General features: G+C 36.7%; 1 protein-coding gene across 1 annotated transcript in view; it reads right to left on the bottom strand.

Annotated features, from left to right (window-relative positions):
• Nucleotides 1–7,073: 7,073 nt before the first annotated feature.
• PDK3 (pyruvate dehydrogenase kinase 3) overlaps nucleotides 7,074–22,338 on the bottom strand; it is a 28,023-nt gene continuing 12,758 nt past the window's right edge. The window contains exons 2-11 of the mRNA XM_053457333.1: nucleotides 14,798–14,939; nucleotides 14,148–14,219; nucleotides 12,004–12,188; nucleotides 10,945–11,034; nucleotides 10,743–10,820; nucleotides 10,374–10,450; nucleotides 8,718–8,819; nucleotides 8,361–8,471; nucleotides 7,946–8,059; nucleotides 7,074–7,438 (exon numbers count right to left, since the gene is read on the bottom strand). Coding sequence (XP_053313308.1) covers nucleotides 7,298–7,438; nucleotides 7,946–8,059; nucleotides 8,361–8,471; nucleotides 8,718–8,819; nucleotides 10,374–10,450; nucleotides 10,743–10,820; nucleotides 10,945–11,034; nucleotides 12,004–12,188; nucleotides 14,148–14,219; nucleotides 14,798–14,939 — 1,112 coding nt within the window. The 3' untranslated portion in view covers nucleotides 7,074–7,297. The remainder of the gene's footprint in view (nucleotides 7,439–7,945; nucleotides 8,060–8,360; nucleotides 8,472–8,717; nucleotides 8,820–10,373; nucleotides 10,451–10,742; nucleotides 10,821–10,944; nucleotides 11,035–12,003; nucleotides 12,189–14,147; nucleotides 14,220–14,797; nucleotides 14,940–22,338) is intronic.

Raw genomic sequence — 22,338 nt, 5'->3', positions numbered from 1 at the left:
ACAGTTTTGGGAATATGGTAGAATTATCAAGATCAAAATGCCAATATGCCAGTCTGAATTGAGAACATCTGATGGTCATTTGTTTTGCATTAAATACACATGACACTAAAGTCTAGTGTTTGTCATTTCATTGAAACTTAATTGATGGTATTGACTGTCTGGAGGTTTGGGGGTATCAAAAATGCATATTAAGCCTTTTCTAGGTCTGTATATACACATGTAGTCTGTGTTTCTCCAAAACCTTTTAGCTGTCATTTTGATTGTTCAATCTTCATGAAAACAATACAATTTCCAACAACTAGACAAATTCCACTTATCACTTTTTAATGCCTTTATTGATTTTTTTTTTCCAACAGAAACCATTCAATATTTTCATTTCTCTCAGTAAACTAATAATTTAACAAATAACAAAAAAAAGCAGAAAAGCAGAAAATAACAGAACAAACAAAAAAAAACCAAAACTATTTTAAACCACAATTTGACCATTAACTACAGTGTGGTGAACAATAGTTTGTAGTAGTGGCTGTAATGGAAAACATATTTTTTTGTAATTCTTTTTTTTTATTATTTTTTAAATAAATTACCAGCGATCAGTATGTTAATTGATCATGATGCATTTGGCAGTCTGTCCCAACTCCCATTCTACTCCACAAACACGCCAATTCCTTAAAGAGGAAGTCCCATGGAAAAAACTATTCTCTTTGAGCATAAAGTTAAGAGCTGTGTAACAGTTACAAGTGACAAAAAGTTGTATTTATTTTATTTTGTTCCAATAAACTTTCTTTGTCTGCAGACCTGGAAACTGCTGTTATTGTCAATCATATTATTTTGGAGTGTCACATCTGGGCTGGTTCTCTATGGCACTGCTAATGAAGTCCATTCCTCCATAGAATTTCATTAGTCAGTCTGATTTGGTAATATAATCTCCTGTAGACTGGTGTAAGATAATACCGCTATGTTTTAAGGTATACAAATTGCTAACATGTTGCCCGAAAACATAATATTTTGAAAAAAAATAGTTTTTGCGAACATATTTTTCATCTGATATTAGTAACACAAATTAAATGAAACTCACACAATTGCATTTCATCTGCTGATTAAAGGGACCCGCTTTATAATGAAGGTCTATGGTTATAGGTCATAAGAAACCTCCTCAGCATAAGAAGGATTTCATTGGCTCTGCCAGAAACGCTCAGCTCTGTTTTATTTTTATTTGGGTGGGGGGGCACTGCATTATTGTACAAAGTACTACATTTAATTATCAAAAATATTTTTCCATGTGACTTCCCGTTTAATATGGCATAATGGGAGACTCAATGTAATCTTCTGTTTAGTATGGCATCTTTATTTTATATGCACCATATAAAAGCGGCACCAATAATAATTCAAATCGTGTAATGGGAGCTTATCCATCACATATTACAATTAACCTAAAACTTTGTCTCCAGCCAGGGAACAACGGCTACAGGTCCGACCACATTTAATGCCTGACACACTTTGCTCATACATTGTCTATTTTGCGCACCACACATGCACAACTGTAATCATCCGAGCCCTAATGGCATCTTTTTTAAACTATCATTTGCCTTTAGAGGACTCTGTTCTGCTTTTTACAGTGAGTTTATCTAGAGCAACCAAAAAACATGAAACAGCGGTGTATACAACTGGTTATATGTTGTGTTCTATTAAAAAGCTTATCGGCTTCGGAAATTGTTTTATCAATACGTTCTAATCTGTCCATCTTAAAGCATGTATTATGAACAACTTTTCTCTCTAGAAAGGTCCCCTTCCCCTGAGACCTGCACTAGTTGTAAAAGTTAGAAAGATTTCAACATATGACAAGTCAGTAACAAAGATGAAGATGGCTTAATTTTGCTGGGTACTACGTAGGGGTACACGGGGAGATGGTTCAGTGAATAAAACACCTCAGCCTAATTAATTTGTATATACATATGCTGTGGGCTAAATGTGTTTTGGTGTATGTACAGCATTTGGTGAGTTTCATAATACAAGATTAACTTTCTAATCAAAGTGAGAGTCTTCAGGCAAGTTGAGTATTTTAACTCGCTAGAGATTATAATGAGCCACAGATGGAACATTATCCCTGGTAGAAGGACTGAGCAGAGCCAGAAAAATGCATTATTAACTGTGACGAGAAAGGTTAAAGATTTCAAAAATCTCTATGTATGTAGCAAGCCCCTTGGTAAACATTTTTCTTTTTTACTTTTTTTATTTTTTTTTATAGCACACTTAGCATTTTATAGTAAGCAGATCGAATTTCTCCAATATCCTTCTCTGGCTTCTTGCTGTGTTATATTCAGACATACTGCTGAGTCAAGTCAGGTTCTCATTTCGGCACTGGAACGTCTGCAGCTAATGCCCTTCGCTATAGAATCTGTGTTATTATTGACCGCGATGGCCTCGGGATGAGCCAGAGCCCAGTTTCTAGCTCAAAAATGGTGGAGTCGAACAAGCTCAAACTCGTTCCTCACTTAGGACCTTTGTATGTTAAGGCGAGTCGTGTCCGTCTTATTTTATACACAGCTCAATGAGTTGAACTTGGAAGTCGAACTCTACCCTGGCTGGACATGTACCTCTTTATAACACAACTAACTGGGGTGATAAAAGTACAACAACCACAGAGACAGCATTCATGCTTGCAGGATAAACAATACATATGAACTTTTATACATATGTCTGTTGCACAAGTAAGACCTTCACTTTGAGTAATAGTGGTTCATTTAGTCATTTTTCAGCACAAAAGGCTAACATATTTATGCACGGTAGACGTATTTTATGGCATCTTTGCCCAATTTTTCATTCCTAATCTAATCTGAAAAATTGCTTATACCTTATCAGCCTTTTATTATTTGCAGTTCTTACTACAGGTGTATTATACATCGAATGAAGGGAAAAGAAAACACTAAAAGTAACTAGTGAGGCCTAAAGAAAGAAGTAATACTTTTGCAGCAGCAGAATCTGAAAAAACACTAAAAAAAAAAATTCTAGCCACTTTCAAAAGAAACTTCAAAATGGATTATATACAAAGAAATTTAGATTCCTAAAAAGTAATGATTTTTTTTTAAAAAAATTATTTGGGTCTTTTTAAGGTATGCTTTATGTGCTTGATTTTTTTTTTTAAATACATTACAGGGGAAAAAATAATAATTTTATACTTTGGTGAAACCTCTCACTTTTTCAATAGGATCGGGTGACTATTAGTTTGCCAAAGTACAAAAACAAAATTCTCTCTAGCTTTTAGCTGCTTAGTAAATGGATTGGTTTGACCTGCCATTTTTCCCACTGAGCATCACTATTCAGAATCTCTTTGTAAAAACACTTTTCCATACCACTTACTGTAACACTCTAAATGGGCTCACTCAATTTATAATGGTTATGTATCAAAATATTGCATACAGAAGAGTGGATCTGATGAACTGTTTGAAGAGGCAGCTCCCTGTGCAGAATGAAACACTAAAAGGGCTGTCGTAATGAAGACTTTCATTTTAGAGCTACGCTTTAACAAGCGTTTCTGAATGAAATGGTACTTTCACAGAAACAGCGATTAATGTGGAGCAAAATTACTTTACGTCACTGAAAAAATGGGTGCGACTTCCCTTTAAAGATTTGACTTAACAGGATGACCAGCACACAACTTGTACTAATCTCTATTCTGGTGTTTAAAAACTTAATGTTGTACAACATTTTTTTTTAAATGTACATAATGCCTGTTTTTAATGTAAACAATAATATTAATACATTTGTGCTTTTCCTTAAAAATTATATATATAATTTTCAAATCAGGATCACTTTTTGTCCATGAAAATAAAGTGATGACTATTTTTTTTTAGCCTTGACACATGGACACCATTATATTCCACTTTAAAACTTTCTGAACTTCCTCAAAATGTAAAATTCAAAACATAACACTGTTCAGTTCAACGACGTTTTCCACTGCAAATACATCTGCTTTCATAAGAATATGGCAGCGTCGGCAATACTTACTTTACCCGTTATATATATCATTGCACCTGTTCTTCATTTTAAATCATATCCTTATTTAATCATATTAGATTTAGAATGGCCAATATTAGATAATCAGTAAGATCCCATCATATATGTTATAAAATTATAGGGCTCACTAATATTTCCATCCTGAATACGTTGGAAAAATCCTCTTCAGCATTGCCAAACGTTATACTAATCACGTCAAGTGCCAAAGAATCCTGTTGGGTTAATATCATGTGTATATCAGGTAACATCATAATGTATATGAGCTCTTTGGGCTTGGTGGGTTTTATCAAAAATAAAATAAAAAAATGTAAATAGTATATGCCATAAAGCAGATCTTAAAGCCCACTACTTGTGCAACAATCACAACTAAGTCAAAAAGCATACGATTTCCGGCAAATCTACAGTGTGTCAGAGAGAAGTCATATTTTAAACCTCTAAAACACAATTCTAAAAGGGAAATAATGGTTGTCATATCTTACATATGCAAAAAATAAACAAAATAAAAATATTTATAACAAATTTGAGGTGTAAATATAAGATCAATATTTTTGTAAGTCAAATATGTATTTTGAGCTTCCCAAAAAATAAAGTACAAAACTATTTTTGTGAAATATACCAATCTGCAAAACACTTAAAAAAATATTTTTTTATTTGCTAGCTTTTTTTCATGGGAAAGTACACACATTAATTGTAAAGAAGGGAAAACAGAATATTATATTAAGAAACAGCAACCACCATATACATACACTCTACAAAATAAATATATAACCCTGGAGATTTACATCATTCCCAGAGAGAAATTTCATAGGAGAAAATGAATTCTTAAAAGGTTACACCAACAACACATAACAGAAAAAAACAACACAACATGACAGGCAGCACAACAAGCATTCTGTGGTACTTCAAACTGTGTTCTGTTTTTCAGCAAAGCCTCGAATCCTAATACCGTAAACTCTGGTAACCACTTTTTTCTGGGTTCTCTAATGCTCTGTTCTAGAAAACGGTTATATAACTTTGGTTCAAGCAGGGTTGAATGATCCAGAGATACTCACGGAAGATCTTTGTTTTGGAGAAAACTGACAAAAAGAAAACTCCACAAAACACGTTTCTCACCAATGGTGGATCAATTTGTGTAAAAAAATGATTAATTGCCCTGAGGTCAGGTACTTCTTTAAAACATGGAAAGATGAAGAAAGGAGTGTTTTTGGCGGGAAAAAAGCTTGCACAAGCTTTTCTATGTTTTATTGGACATCTAGTCACTGACAAGACTAGCCACAGGATCAACAAAAGTATAGGTGAACGAGTAAGGAATCTTTGGTGTAAAATATAGACAATGTAAAAAGAACATGGTTCGTTTCTCTTCTAAACACAGAGGAACTTATAAAATTGATTGAAGGCTAAACCGTGCAGGAGTCTTTAAATATAGCATTCAATAACCCCTGCTGGACAAGATACACCTTTCTACAAGTTAAACAGACCTTTTCAAACTCAGAAAAGCCAAAAAAGTCAAACAAAACATACCTATAGTAACGATAAGAACAAGGTTTGTTTTTTTGGTTGTTTTTTTATTTATTATACCCCTCTAATGGTAAAACCTCAAATTAATAATTTTTCAACAGCTAGTGAGAATTCTCAGATGAAAGACTTAATGGAAAGGTTTTCCCAGCATATTTTTTTATGCCGCATGGCAGATATGTTTAAGTAAGAATTTTCCACTAAACAGTTGGGCCAATAAACAATTAAAAGTATAGGAATTTCCAAACTGAGAGACTTTGACATTACCGCTGTAGGAAAGTCATCAGCCGTCAAGTACCTGCAAGGATTTTTAGGTTTATTCACTAAACCCTGAGTCAAGCCATCACATTCATCTTACTGATTTAACATTGCATTAGGTTTCCTGTAAGAAAGACCGAGTTTGCCCTGTATAACGCACAGCAAATTAACTTAAATTCAATTAAATATACCTATATATTTTGCTTTGTATATGTTGAGAGATACATACACTGAGCTGTGTAAGTGCTGAGTGATGACGCCATATGCTCCCTATAGCTACTGGTTTTTATTGTGGGGGCAAGAGTTACTAGTTCTTCTGCGTTCTCTACCATCGGAAATCTCTATTGATATGAAGGTCTTAAAAAGGTCCTACTAAGCTCTATCATTCAGTCTCAGCTACCCACACAGTGAGGTAGAAGTGCTGTGATGATGTGCCAGGGGGCAAGTCAAATATCCCAGAATAGCAGCAAATACGCATGTGTATATAATAAAGTATTTAAGTAAGCATGTTAATTAACATTATAAAGCCAAATTACATAGAGAATGAGTAACAGCATTTCATCTTCAGCTAAGATGAGTCGTTCAGACAAAAAAAGTGGCCATACTAGAACAGCGGAACAGTTCTTATCTTTAGATGGATCTATCTCTTTGACGTTAATCTCACCTAGATTCTCGCCAGCTCGACCCTTCTCAAAGGAGACAATCACATTGCATTTCAACTGATCTCCGATTCACTGTTTAGTGAGTAAACCCCCTGCATTATAAGCCTTTTACAAACAATATTATAAATACCAACCATTATGCTGGGGTATTCCTATTTTTCCTACATTATGCTATGTAAATTGCAGAAGCACAAAATATTTGTAAAAATGGAAATGTGGAAAAAGTAATGAAAATCTCATAAGACCATTATACCCGATAAAGTACATAAAAGCCATTCAAACAGCAATTTTAAGGTGCATGCATCACAGATATTGCAAATAGCCATACATAAAAGGGAAATTTTCCAAAAATAACCTTTGTGTTGCTACGTATAAAGCACTATTATACAAGTGACTGTTGCACAATATTCTAATGAAAAATCATAAAATATTGGAGGTATTTCTGCTAACACACCCCAGCAGCAAAGGTGTGATTACTCTTTAACCGACAAACATCTATTACAACAGATTACCGTTTGTTAAAATTATATAAATATATAATGTTAACAAAACGTCCGTTACCCATTTTCATCACATGATTAAAAAAATCAGTGCAAAATCATCATTTTTTTTTTCATTTCACCAGCCAAACAGAACTAAGCATAGATTATACACAGGAACTTATAAGCAGGGTCCCTGATGAGAAGTGAAGGTTGTAGGTAAAGTCCCAAAACTAGCACACCTCCACCTATATTATTCTAAATAAATATCCATTAAGATCCCATATCTAATTGTGGCATCGTTGCACAATGCCAGCTAATCCCTTGCATATAACGAGCGTGTTCTAGGTGCCGGCAGCAGTTGCGGTACTAGTTAGCCTTATATTTGGAGGCATCCCTCGGCTCTCTGCTCGGATTGCTCCAGTCATCTGCTTCGGCTGCATTCTTATAATGTCGCCAAGCCGATTTGTTGAACACAGGGAGCCTTTCAAAAGATTCACCTGAAACAGCCTGAAATATAAAAGTAGAGAGAAGTAATTGGCGTTGGTTCCACTAGAATACGCAAAAAGAAAGGTTGGAATGCAGCACTCAGCAGTGAAATGGTGCACGAGCCAGGGTACCACCAAGTCGCTCAATAAATCCAAAATAAAGAAGCAGAGGCTCAGCACTCAAATGATAAAGTGAGTTTATTTCACGCAGGCAACGTTTCGACACACAGCTTGAGAAAGACCTGTGCGTCGAAACGTTGCCTGCGTGAAATAAACTCACCTTATCATTTGAGTGCTGAGCCTCTGCTTCTTTATTTTGGTTCCCCTAGAATGTCCAGCAAACCATATTCACTACATCAGGAGAGGTCGTGCCAATAGCAGAAAACTCAATATTATCACGTATGGATTAATTTGTATGCAGGCGGAGCTGCAAAATAAAGTATTTTCTTATAAAGGTTAAGTTGGAAGATTTGTTACAGAAGACATCTTATTTCATATTAAGAACTGCATTTGTTTCATAACATGATACCTTCAGGTAGATCACGGCATCAGTTCCTACACCTTCCATGGAGTAGAGTTTGAGATCTCCTTGGAAATATCGAGCATATAGCCGAGAAATCGGCAGACCATACCCAAATCCTGCCTAAAAACATAACGAAAATAAACAATATGAACAGAAAATATTCCACCAGCTGGCATGAATTCAAAATAAGAGCTTCTATAACTGGGTGCTTCACGGTTGTAACAATTACGATAATCTACGAAGGGCTTGTCGTAGTCTGTCAATTCTCGTCTTTGATACCCCTTGAATATATGTATTGTATTAAGAGCTGTGTAAATTGTTGGTGGTATATAAATAAAAGATAATAATAATAATAATAGTGTTGGTAGAATGGTAGAAAATTAGTCTATGCATCGTGCATAATTCCCTTACATTGACTTACCAAAGGAACTGCCCGGCTCGGCTCCAGGCTGGGCTTGGGGGCAGTTGAGTACATGTAATTAAACAAACGGTCAATCTTTCTTAATGGCACCCCTCCACCTTGATCACTTATCTAGAAGAAAAGAATAACAGCAGCAATGAAGGACATATATATGAATTATATCACATATAATAATCACATATTGTGCCATATCCACATGTAATACATTTCATTATAACATGTAGTCTATGTGGGCTTCTAGGAAATTCTCCAGGTGGTATGTGGTTTTTCACACTTCATTTACAACAGTAGAAAACTGCTTCGAAACAAGGTTAAGAGTAACAGCGCATTTATACTCTTTGTAGGTAAAATGTTTACCTTTATAGACAAATCTTCTTTCCCCATTGTGACCAAGGTCCTTATGGGTGGCAGACTTTCCATTCTGTCCTCATGCAGCTCAACAGTTGCTCTCATTGAGTTCTGGAAAGCAGACAAAGCTCTAATATTTTTACATTCTGTATGGGATACAGTGGCTAAGAAAAAAAACCCCATACATTTCCCAGAATGCAAATGGGTAAGAAAGAAAAAAAGCTTTAATGAAAAAGCCTTACAAAAAACATTCTTTGAACAGCATATAATTCCAATAATGGCCTCTTCACCATGACTGAAATTCCATAACTAAAGTTGCACTTTTGGATGGCTGAGCATGTTGGTAGTTGATCCAGGGTGGTTTTAGAACCTCAATGCACGTGCGACACTGCTAAAATTGCCATGCACAATTCTCTTAGACCTAGCACATGATGAATATTGTTGCTAGATCGTGTTTCTATGTGCCTTTCCTGGCATCTCTGTAATTACAGCACGGCACAACTGAACTCAAGTCTTCTCTGAGTCAAAATTACTACTTTCTGTTACTATGATTACTAATTATAAAAGTAAAATAACAAGGTAATAGGCTTAACATCTGAATAAAGCTATTTAAATGCCCAATTATTAATAAAATTGTTGCTTGAGGTCTACGTGTGAGAAGGCACCACAATATATCATTGTGGAACCTGCCAATCTTTTCTTCTCAAATGAAACGCTCGCTGCTTTTTACCACCCAAGTCGCGTTATCCCTTATTATAGCAGTAAATTACCCTGGAACCACGTTGAACTGTCGCCAAGCTCAGGATAGTGATACCAATAATTCAGAACAATTATGGCAAGGCATTTTATCCAAACCAGATTCCGATACACACTGTTATTAATTTGCTTGAAAGAGAGATTTATGTGGCAACCCAGAAAAACTAGTTTTCCCAGACAAATCAAAGTTTTGCGCTGGTTCACAAATGGAACTTAATATGTGACTTATCTCACTTGTTTTTGCTGATCCAAAATACAAATACAGAAGTCAAATAAAAAAACATAGTAAGAGACAAATAAAACAACGTGCATTATGCCTTCAAGCATTTTTAAAGCCACATCTGGATAGGCATTGCTTTTTAATTCAAATCATTTAGTAGTCTGGTTTCTGTATTCTAAAGGTCTCTTTTTTATGTAATTGTATATATTTTGTTCTAGTGGCTACGGTGGGACTTGAGAACGTAAGAAAAGAAAACTGCTACCACGGGAAATTAAAAGAATAAAAACCATCTGCCTTTTCTGACCTAGTATTACAGCGTACAAACAAAAGATTTGGGGAGGTTTACAGATTGTTTTATTCTTTAATCTTAAATCCATCTGGAGTACAATTCAATGTAAACTGTACAGGGAAATATCAGATCTCTTAGAAAACACATAAACGTCTACTACAGCAACTCTCAAAAACGTTCAGGTTTAGTATCTTCCCATGTCCGAACAGTCAGTTAAAGCAGCCACTTTTCAGATGGATCTTCCTTTGATCAGCTTGATGGCCCACCATGAAAACCTGCCTTTTTTAGGATCATTGACGATTATAGTTGAGTCAAAGCAGCAATACTGTAATATGTAGGTCTTAAAAACAGTAAATAAAGAAAGATAATGTTTGCACTAAAAACTATAATTAATACATACCTTAAAGAGTTCAAACAGCATGTGAAATAGATGAGAAGGCACATAGACTACCTGAAGGGGTCTACCAGGGGCTTTAGCTGCAAAACAATAGTAAGCACCATTACATATTTACAACAGTATACTCAAATACATTATAAACAGTTATTGGTACAGAAGCATTGAATGCTAGAAGGAAATACAGATTTTTAGAAACAGTTTAAAATGGATGCATAAACAAAAAAACCTAGCGAGAGCTCAGCATTCATCCTGAAGATTAAAGATCATGATAAATAAAATATTTGCAACAAATGTAATGGTCAACATGTATCCTCTACACAAAATATAGTGTAGATGACAAATTAACTTTATGTATGTGCAAGAGGTTGTTACCATTAAACTCTTCGATTTTGAGCTCAGGTGCAGTCAGGTAGTATTGTTCACACAGCATCTTTGCCGTTTCATAGGCATCTGTGAAGCAAAAATGGAAAAAACAAAAATAAAACTTGCAACTGAATATGTAAAAAAAAAAAAGTGTCAAAATGTAGAAAAACCTCTTGTTTTAAGCATAAGGCAAAGACAGTAGACCTCTTACCCTTCACTACTTCTGGTACATTGCAGGTAGGATCAATGCTACCAATGTGTTTGGGATGAGCAGGATTGATGTCCCCTCCAAAGAGCAAAGCTTTAAATTGGGAAAAAAAGAGGTTATCAATGAAATTATGCAAACTCATAAACCTGCTGAGATATTTAACTGGATTATACTGTTTCTATCGGCCCTAATCTGAACAGCTGTGGATAATAGTAACTGTGATGTAACAGCCTGGGAACTAAGGTCTATCTTTTAATGATAAAAAATAGTTTGGAATATGCAAAATGAACTGACACAATACTTGTCAGCCAAACTAACACAATGCTTACTTATTAGAACAGATGCATTCACAACACTATCATCCCCAGTGTCCCCAGCATCCTGGAGACAGAGGACACCAAATGGACATCTTACAGCCTTTATCATCTGATAAAGGCTGATAAAGGCTGTAAGAAATGTTAAGCATACCCTGGAATTCACAACATGGAATAGAGTACAGAGGCTTTTAAAGGTCTAGGAGAAAACACACACCCACTGAAATTCAAGTAGACAGTAAGCAAGGATACAAAGAAATAACATTAAATCAATACGTTAACATTATTGCACAATCTACGGCCACAAAGTTCATGGGAATGTTTAGCGCTGTGTAATTGTCAATTAAATAACTAGTTACAGCTGCTTAGGATATGACCTCAAACCTGGATGTTGCAGATCAACACTATTACGGTTACTAAAATTACCGCACCCGAAAACCTCTGCACCTGCTCATTTATTGTTATCTTTGAGAAAAAATTCCGACATACGGAAGGGCAACCTCATACCGCATTCTAACAAAAAAGCATACATTTAAAATTTAAATTCAAAGTCACACATATAGACTGATAGTGTGGGAAAATGTGCCCCCGCAAGCCGTGTGGACTTTTGAGAAGTCACCAACAGTTCTCATCATCAAACCATTTTTACAATAAAGAAAATTGCATCATCGCAATAGAGTATTATGAAACATTATTGCTCTAGAATGCAGTTAGGTACCTCGGTATTAACAGAGATAGCTGAACTTACTGTGCTGGTTGATGAGCATTCGAAAAGAGATCCTATTTGTGTAGAATCTGTCCAAAAAGTACTGAATGTTACTGCTGACAAAGGGGTCAAATCCATATTTCTCTTTATATTCTATTACTCCTTGGGCCATGGTGGGAACGACATCATTGTGTCTATTTCTCACTTGAATAAGAAGATTTAAAAAGCTGTTGGAAGGAGAAAAGAAAACATAAATTGTGGAACTGTTAATTAAACCGTCGCATTGATTACACAAAAACGCCTGTCGGCTAAAGCGTGCGAGCAACCTCCCTAGTGTAATCCTTCCAGAGTGATCAAAACAAAAAAATCCTATTGCTTTTAATTGGCATAATTTACTTTGATAAATCTAGTGCAGTTTTCTTGCCCAGATTGTGCCGTGGGAAGACTGATAATATATCCTCATAATCAGGGAGGGCATTTTCCACTGCTCCGTAACATGTAAAGAAATCATACTGTTCAGAATGTATAATTAAGACGGAATTGTAACTTTACTCCTCCTGACTAATGAATGGTGATATATTTTCCAACACTGCTCATAACGCCTAATTGTTATGGATCATGGGATTTAGTGATGGTAATTTGACACATTTTCACTCCGTTTCTGCAATGTAAATGTGCAGCGCGAGTGAATGAGTCTTGGTAAGAAGGGTTCACAAAAACAATCAATGTATTCCATGGAAATGCCTTTTCAATAATAGTTTAATACACACAGCATTTGAAATAAAAGCATTTTTTTTTCTTGGCAAGGGAAAATAGAAGTTTGGAGAGTAATTGCATTTTATTTATTTTTTGTACCCCTCATTCCTTTACTTTTTATATCTCTCAAATGGTGATTGAGGGGCATATAAGGGGCAATTAAGCTAACTGGACTGCCATTTGATGTCATATGGACCGTGTTTTGTACCCAATCCTAGCCACTAAGAGATCCTAGCATACTGAGCCACCCTTACAGACTCTTTCTAAATAAAAAAAGGAGAACTGAAAAGCCTCCTTGCCCCCTGTCACGTAAAGCACAAGGTCAGCCCCGCTGTAGCATCTTAACTGCATTTATCTACTAAAAAAATGTTGCCCCACCAGTGAACAGACCCCTTCACATACCTGGGAACTTTCTGTGAATGGCTGCCCAGAGATAATAGGGGCAGGACTAGCCCAAGTTAGGCTTTGAATGGATAACAAGGTGGGGAGTAGGGGGACCCTATACAGGGATTCGGTTTGGCCAAATGTCCTGAGACTGAAGACACTAACCCGAAGGCCTGGGGAACCAATGTTTTCACCTGGCTACCAGGTGACACTTGGTAAATTCTCAGCCCTTCTTCTGTAAGCAAGTCACCCCTTGTAACAACCCAGCTGCACTTCCAGAATCAGATGCCTAAACCCAAGGTAAAATTGTCTACATGGGTTCCACCAAAGGAGAAAGATTAGTGTATCTTAATGTAGCTTCACCTAGTGCTGTACACCAATAACAATGAGGGCTGTATTCACTAAAGATTAGTATATCTTAAAGTAGCTTCACCTGGAGGACAAGGAGGTATGTATTCCCTAAACTGGCAGTTTGTTTGAGTCTTCATAGGTATGACGTTTGGATGGTTCAGTACTATTCAAACCAGAACCATCCGGCAGCTGCCTTATTCTTTAAAAGTATAAACTGTAAAAATATTATAGATCAGTCACGACTATGGAGAGATTTCTTGATAGTGGTATCACAATGCATTATGCAGGACATGCTCAGGCCTTCTTGCAGGACATGCTCACTGGGGTTTGCTTGTATTGCAATGTTGTACAACAGTGTTTTGAATATTTTGAGGTCATCTCCATTGGAGAGGAACCCCCCCCCAAAAAAAAACTTAATTGCAACAAATGCTTACTTAAGAAAGTGTCAGAATCGGCATTTCTCCTGGCATAAAACCAGAGCCTTGATTTGTGTAAGCAGTACTTAAGTAGATTAAAAGTATCAGCGCCATGCAGTGAAGGTCAAATGAAAACTTAATTGCTTGTGGCTGCCAATGCATTTTTTGTCTCTTATACCTTTAATCACAGTTATGCCATGCTGCCCAAAAAAGCGAGATCATTAAACAATCCCACTGAGCATATGAAAATCATCAGAAAACAGCACCTGAAATACTTACTCGTACAGGACATGGGGATCATCAGGGCTTTTATGCTCATATTCTAAAAGCTGAAGGAAGCTCTGCATATACCTATAAGAAAGGCAAGCAAAACAAAATAAGAGTGGAGTCACACTGGTTACAGCAGTACAGTTTCCTTGTTTTGATCTCTAAATTAGGGTAATTTTACAAAAGGGTCATAATAATAAATAAATCATGTTAAGGGTTTTTTTTTTTTGAACGACTATAGCCTTCTATTTATTTAAACCATCAAATGATAGTACTACAATAGTACTCCAGACACCTGCTACAATGGGGTTGTACAAATGATGCCTTGACTGCTTTTTTAATGGCTTTCAGTCTACCTTAAGTATGCCTTAGACATTTAAATGTGTTGTATTTTTAAAAAACACAAAAGAGGAGACACAGCTCACCAGGTTGACTCACTAGCTGACACTCACCATGGCCACCGAGTCACAGGCCTTGGATGTACCAAAATGTAAACAATCGGCAGGTCTGCACTGTACAGCAATAAAGCTCACACACAAATTCTACTCAATGAATGTGATTAAGATCCTCTCAACCTTCTGGCACGAGGTTCAACAAAATTCTTACTTGGTTGGAGAACAATTTAGATCAACGTTTAGGCCCTATGTGGGGCTTGACCTTACCAGGACCGCACCAACTTCACAGATGGCCTTTGCAGTAGGCTTTCAGGCAATAGGTTCACTTCTTTGAGGGTGTTTGCAAGCCGCACAGGCAATTCCTTACGCAGAAAGAGGTATGATGTCTTTTCACAAGCATTGTTGCGTCCTAAAAAAACAAACAAGGTCAGGTGTTACAGAGCAGATCAATGTATTTTGGGACAAGTCATGCAATTTATCTATTTAAAAGGGGAACCCCTCTAAGTTTTGTTATACAGTTCTAGTTTTTCCACAATATAATGTTGCATATTAGCCATTTGTCCCAGCCACGAAAGTCACCAATATTTTCCCATGACAATGGCAGCCTTTCGGTCTGCACAAATAACGGAAGTTTATTGGAACAAAATGAGACAGAACCATATTTTTGTTGATATTTGCCTGTGGTATAAAGGAGGAAAATATTTTTTTCTGTGGGACTTCTACTGTAAAAGCAAAGGAAACGTGTCTCACTTCCAATGTAGATTAGGCATACCTTTCTGACAGTCAGAGGCTTATCCAACAGTCCATGGTGCGGTCCTTAAATTACCGCTAGACTATAACAGCTACCATCTATTACTACCGGCAAGTATTGTCTATAGTTCTGGAGACCCGATCTCCAAAAGCATACTGACATATTGGAAAGCGTTCATAAGAGGGCTACTAAAATGGTGAATGTTTAGCCGGATACAAATTTCCAGGAAAGGCTAAGGGATCTTTATACGTTGTCAGGAACTGACTTCGATGGAACTTAGAGGAAAGAAGAGGGGGGTGAGATGTAATAGAAATATTTAAATCCGTAAAGGGATTTAACAAAGTATAGGAGGGACATTTATAACAGAGGAGGAATGTTAGAAGAGGCCATTGTCTAAAGCTGGTAGAGGCTGGGATAGGCATAAAAGGATCATGAATCTAAGGCAAGACCAAGGGCTGATTAAGTCTCTACATCAAGAAAAATGGGATTTATCTCCCATCCAAATTCTGAGATTAGATGTATCATCTGTGATCTAGATCAAGGGATTACACCAGGTTATCAACTTCTTTCCAGTCAACATGAAAGACACCAATTCACAACCAATGCCATTCTTTTATACAGAAGCATTCAGCTTTAAACCAATGGAAGCGGTGAACAAAGCAGCCAACCATCATCATACACCTAACCAGTTATCACATTATTCAAGTAAGTAGCACCTCTGACTATAATTATAATTTTTGCTATACCTAAAACACCTGCATTCTAAATATCAGTGACATAGTAGAAAAATGATTGCTCGTAATAGTACAAAAATTATTTGGATATACTAGCCCATTCAATAAAAATGCTTAGTACAAGTATTTGCTAAGTGAACCAAATTTTGCCCAGAAACCTCACTATATCGGCTTCTTTCCCCTTATTTCTATCTAATCAAAGGTTTCTTTCACAGCAAAAACACTTTGGATTCAAAATGTCTGCACTTTTCATGCAGGATAGGAGGGCTCTATTACTCTTGCATTATCGATAGCCAACAAATGGCATAATCAATATCCATTCCATTGCCAAAGTACAGACTCACAATGCCAAATAAAAACACCACAACAGTAAATAATCCCTATAACCTATCATTTTTAAAGGCATTTACAGTCCTATTCACTGGAGCTAAAGCACAGACGGTAACATAATTTTCTACACTCTCCCCGCCATCCTACTAAACACAATTTCTGTATATTACTGGAGGAATTTGCTGAAGTACGGAGAAAGTAATTGTAATCTCTCAGTTTCAATGGCCACAAAAAAGGGTTGTATTTTTGCTACCCTGCCTATTTCGGCATTTTCAACAATAATGATAACATACTTTTTAACGGTAAAGCGAAGTCTCTTAAAATAATTTCGTTTTTCGTTAAAATGCAGAGCTTAGACACACTGGCTTGGAAATATAACGAATAAGTAACTTTTCTGGACAAATTCCTCAGTGTAGGATATCACACAGAACCTTCAGAAGCTCAAATAGTTCTTTTTATTGTATTTTTTCACTTGTTAAACACTTCCATGGAGCCATTTTAAAACTGTGAAAGCGCACACGATAGACGAGTGTCACCTTTACATCGAGGCTTATCCTATCTATACATCTGGGGCATTTTCCCAGCTCCTTGGCCTACAGGAGATGGGTTGGACAGAACTCAGCTTTAGCTTGCACAAGAGTTTAATGGGGTCTAGTGTGAAATGCATACAAAGGCTAGCACGCTAGCCTTCTTGACAAAGACCAGGCGCTTCAAGCAGCCAAATGGGACCAGTGGATAAGGGCAGTAAGCTGCAGCGTTTCCACCAGGCACTTCTTTTTCCCATTTGTCATAGGTAAAGATTGCATATCCTAACAAATCTCTTTAATATGTATTATGGGTTAATGGGGCTATATGGGGGCATTAGCATTTTCCATTATAACATGAAAAATGCTGATTACATGCATCATACTGAAACTTGTTGCTGCATGCAGTCTTTAGAAAGTAAACGACTGGCTTCCTAACCAGGTTTCACTTCGCTTTATAACACATACGCAAACTAGCTTTCACTTTGAAAGGACATCTATAACAGAACGTTAACACGCACTTCATTCATGCGACTTTCCAGTATCAGCCCTAAGCGATCTACAGTTACCAGACCAGCAACAGCAGCTTTACACGAAACAGGCAGCAAGACATGTCAAAACAGCTTCGGCTTTCTACATCACACAACAAAAAAAAAAATGTTCATCTAAGTTTCTTAGATATTTGTAACCGCCTATTGACACGCACTCATATTTCAAGGTTGCTGGGGCTGATATTGCAAAGGGACTAGCTAGATGTCAAGGGGGTTGCAGTACAGCAATAGATGGGGTGATTTGAAGTTACCTGGATGCAAAAAGTGTAATTTATTCATTTACTGGACTTCTCTTGTTTTCTTAAATTTTGGGGGGCACAGTGCTTTTCTGCCATTCTTGTTATCTTTCTATATTAGCGGAACAAAAGCCCCTTCATAACATGCAATAATCACAAACATTCTATGCAGGTTGTGATAATCCATGAGTAGACCAAAGCCCCCTAATTTATCGTTACCTAATTATAAGCCAGATGGCATCGTGGATGATAGGACTAATAGTTCAAAAACACCTGTGCACTGCCTGTTAACAGAATAGTCTGAAAATCTGCTCATTTACCTTGAAATTGTTGTGAAACTTACTTAAACAGGCTCTCTGTGCCATCCACCATACCATAGGTATCCCGTTTTCCTTTCCCTATATCGATTAACGTTCTATGCCTGTCTCACAGATCCATAGGGGAAGAGATGCTGGTACCGGTCACAGATTCACTGCTGAAAAGCTTTAAAGGGGCTTTTGTAGCTTAATGCAGCGTTAAAAATATAATTCATGGTGCTGAAACCTTTACTCGAATTAAGCCTTTGCTTCAGTCATAATTTGTCAGGAGTGTGTGATTGTCATGTGACACAAAACGCGGGAACTGATAGGTTGTTGCCATAGAAACAGAAAACGTTTCTAAACATTTGTTTGTGAATGACTGATATGTTACGGCTTATTTTCTTAACACACTACGGGGCACAATTTTCTTTTTTTTTTTTTTTTTTAAAGACAGTACAATTGCTGATAAAAAGGATTCTACAGAGCTCAAGCGATATTTTCTAGGATAAAAAGGTCCTATTACAAACACGTTAGCTAAGCTTGTAGGACCAACGTTTCTGGAGCTGGACAGGTTAAAAGTTAAAAATAAATGAAACACCTGTCGCCGGCTCTCCGCATGGAAAATATACATCATTAGCGCACACATTTAATACCCAGCAGCACAATCACTGAACATGCAATTACTCCACCAAGTACTGCATAGCCTGGCAAAGGAGGCCAAGGCGAGCCCCTGTTTGCCCATTCACTGCCAAAGACATTGGCCTGGTGTAACCTCAGCCAATCATTAATCCGTAAGCAGTACTTTGACTCTAATTACGCATTGTTCAAATAAATTAAAAAGTGATCTGCTTAAAAAACCCCAAAGCAGTAGATAAAAATGTGAAAACCTGGCAACTAGAATGATCAACAGATGTGTTAAAAAAAGCACAAATCAGTTATTAACAATTTATATGATAGAAAGGGTGTTAAAGGGAAGGCTGTATCTTAATAGTACCAGGTACTGAAAAAAACCAAATACAAATCATGTTGACAGGGAAGCACAAGTTGGAGACGAAGTACCAAACATTCACCGAAGTCTACTCACCAATCCCAGAGTATAACCTATATAATGCCTAGGGGTAACTTTTGAGGCCTGATGTAGGAGTACTTGTGGAATATATTATGTATAAAAAATGGATTCTAGTACTGTCGGTCTTATTACCATAGCAACCAAAAGAATGTTTCTGATGGACCATTCCAGTGGTTGATATGGTCAAGAGATCACTTTTCAGACTTTGCACCAGAATACCTTTTTACACGTAATACCCTTCTTTGTCAAACTATTTCAGATTATTTCTTGAGACTGCGAGTTAGACTCTTATTGTATGATAGATGAGCTAGAAGGACTAAAATACAGAAAAGACAGAACTACAATTTACTTCTATTATCAGAATATTAATACGATATATAAAACACTATTTTGTGAAGGCCCAACGGGTATGCGGCTGCTTCCTCTGGCAAGCAAGGAGTTAAGAATCTGCAAAAAAATCCAGCAATTATTAAGAATTAATTTGAACATGGTGCCGACAAACTGACAGGCTGTAAAATGAGGGTTAATTAGCAAATGGATGCATTTTCAATGGAATCACCAGACCCCTGGCAGCAGTCAGCAAAATAAAGGGTTGACTGGCCAAGATTAGCAGCAATGAAATGAAACCATGTTTTACTCAGAACTGCTGCGAAAAGCACCTTTCACTTTCTTCGCCTTTACAATTCTGTGAAGCAAAATAGAACATTTCCAGCCTGTGACATCATTGGCAAACACAGGTGTATGCCTATAGACGGAATTTTCCCATGCTGTATGAAATGGGCCACGATCATCAATGTATAGATAGGTAGAATTGTAAAGAACGATTAGAACAGACCATAAGGATCACGTTCTACTGACTGCATTTCATGGAATTGTCTTTAGGATCACATCAGCTTGCAGTTGACCTTGCATCATAATCTAAAGATGTTTGTAATACGTTGTAGGGAAAGAAGATGAGTAAATGTAAAATCAACCTATAAAGTTATTGAAGCATACGTGACTGTGTGGAGGGTTGGTCCACATAAACTCATCACAATCAACTTTAGACTATATTCCCTGGTACCAGTACAGCAAAATTAATGTATGTGTTACAGGTGAACACCATTACATCATGAACAACATAATCAGGAAACATATAAAAATGTACATCTATATAATTTGAAGGGAGATGAGAACCATTCGGACTATATTGTCATACATTCAGGGGAGTCTTATGTCTGTGTGTGGGGCTAGCTCCACAAGCAACATCAGTGGGAGTGCTGTGCATCACCAAAAAATTGGTTTACAGTTGGCAATGGACCTTTTCTTTATCCAGTAAACCTCACATTCATCACATTCCCTTATTAGCTGAAACTGCTTAAATGCGGGTTTCTGTTCTTTGCTTGCAGTGCCACTGATGTACAATACATTAATTTTATTACTAGTATCAGATAAAAATATATTTTCAAAGGTATTGGGCCTTTTTCCTTTTTTAAACGTTTTAGTTTGGTTTGATATAATGCTTTCAGACAGCAGTATACTAGTCATGTGTATATGTTCTATCTTAACCCAATCATCCTGACTCCATATCTTACTGCTTTGTGGAAAACAATAGAATACCTCAGTCATAATCACCAGCCTGACCCTGACTATTGCAATGTCTATGGAAAAAAATATTTAATTGTACAAGCAGGATTTCACTAGTACAGTCCACCATCTGAGAAGTTCATAAATCACTGACAATCATGATAACTTGTCTGTGGACTCTCATTACAATACATTGGTAATTAGATCACTGTCTAGAAAACAATCTCTGCTAGAGAACTGGTTGCACCAGCATGTGTATGTCTTTTGTAAGGCTTGTGGTTACAGAGGTCAGGCTATACATTATGTTTAGTTCAGAAAAGCTGACAGCAATAAAACAGCAGTGTATTCTGTACCACTTTCACTGAACTATGTGAAGACACTGTTAACGGGAACAGCAGGATCAACTAGATTTCCAATTAACCTTTGTCTACCCCCTACTATCAAACATTCAATACATTAAACATATACATTTATAGTTGCATATTAATATAAGCAATACATTCATATGAAAAACCCACCTAGTGTGTATACTATGGGGAAAGGTACCTAAATAGGACAATCTGGTCATCATATGAATTTTAATGCATATAATAGCAGAGTAACCCCTTCATTGTTTCTCTCCTTTGCAAACGTATAACGGGGTTCAGCACAATCCCTCCCTATGCATTTTGCTGCCAGGCCCTTGGTTTACAGGAGATGTGTTCGGCCAAATGCATGTCCTGCTGGCCAATACGCATTATGCACTATACCTACACATTACAGGGATTTGAGGAGACCATTCACCCCATGCATGCATGGTTTCCCAGTGTGAAACTTTTCACACCACTGGTGGGCTAAAAAACAAGACCCCTGGAGTCGGGAAGAAAAGTTTCTCCCTATTCGAGTAATAAATGAAATATTTGAGTGATGTTCCAATGGCTTCATCAAGGAGACCTCTAATCATGTTGCTCTCCTCCCAGATGAAAAGTTGAAAGATGTTTAATAAAAGATGCCTTGTTTCTCATCTGTTGGTAATATAAAAAAAAATAATGCTGGCCACCAGTAAGTATTAGTTTCTAATATTTTAGTCTTTAGGTTTTTATTAATAAAAAAAATCAAGTAAAGGATCCTGAAAACAATAATAATGAAGCACAATTATGTTTAAAAAAATTGACTTGTCTAGAGCAAACACTGTGAAGAATGATTTCAGTTTTGGTATTTTCAGTTAACTCAGTGAACAGGGTAAACTACATTGATTACTGGTAGTTAGTTTCTGCCTGACAACACCCCATTAACATCTACTGAATAGCAGGGGAAGAACCTATAGATATGCTGACAAATGTGTACATACAATTACAGTACAGTATGAAATGCAGTCCCTGGTACACACCTTAGCTGCAGGAGACTATGTCTCAATTTGTAATTCAACACACTATAAAGAAAAGAGGTGTACCAATAATACTGCTCTGGACCATACAAAGGATTATACAAATCTAATAAAATGCTTTCATTCACACAGATCAAGGCTTACATTTTGAATTCAACTACTATAGTAATTCACGTATATATATTTTCCAATTTATGTTTGATATTAGTTTTGTGATCAGAAACAGACTAAAGTATCAGCTGACACAATTGTGGAACTCTTATAAATCCCAGAAAAGCACCTCTCACCTACACAGTTCTGCAACTACCTAAACCACGCATCTGTTAATCTCTCTTGGTAGAACGGGGCAAAAATGTTTACATCATAGAGTCGACCTAATGAG

Source organism: Spea bombifrons, chromosome 2, assembly GCF_027358695.1.
Source record: "Spea bombifrons isolate aSpeBom1 chromosome 2, aSpeBom1.2.pri, whole genome shotgun sequence".
NCBI lineage: Eukaryota > Metazoa > Chordata > Amphibia > Anura > Pelobatidae > Spea > Spea bombifrons.
The sequence above is the reverse complement of the archived record's forward strand: the minus strand, read 5'-3'. Positions and strand labels throughout refer to the sequence as shown.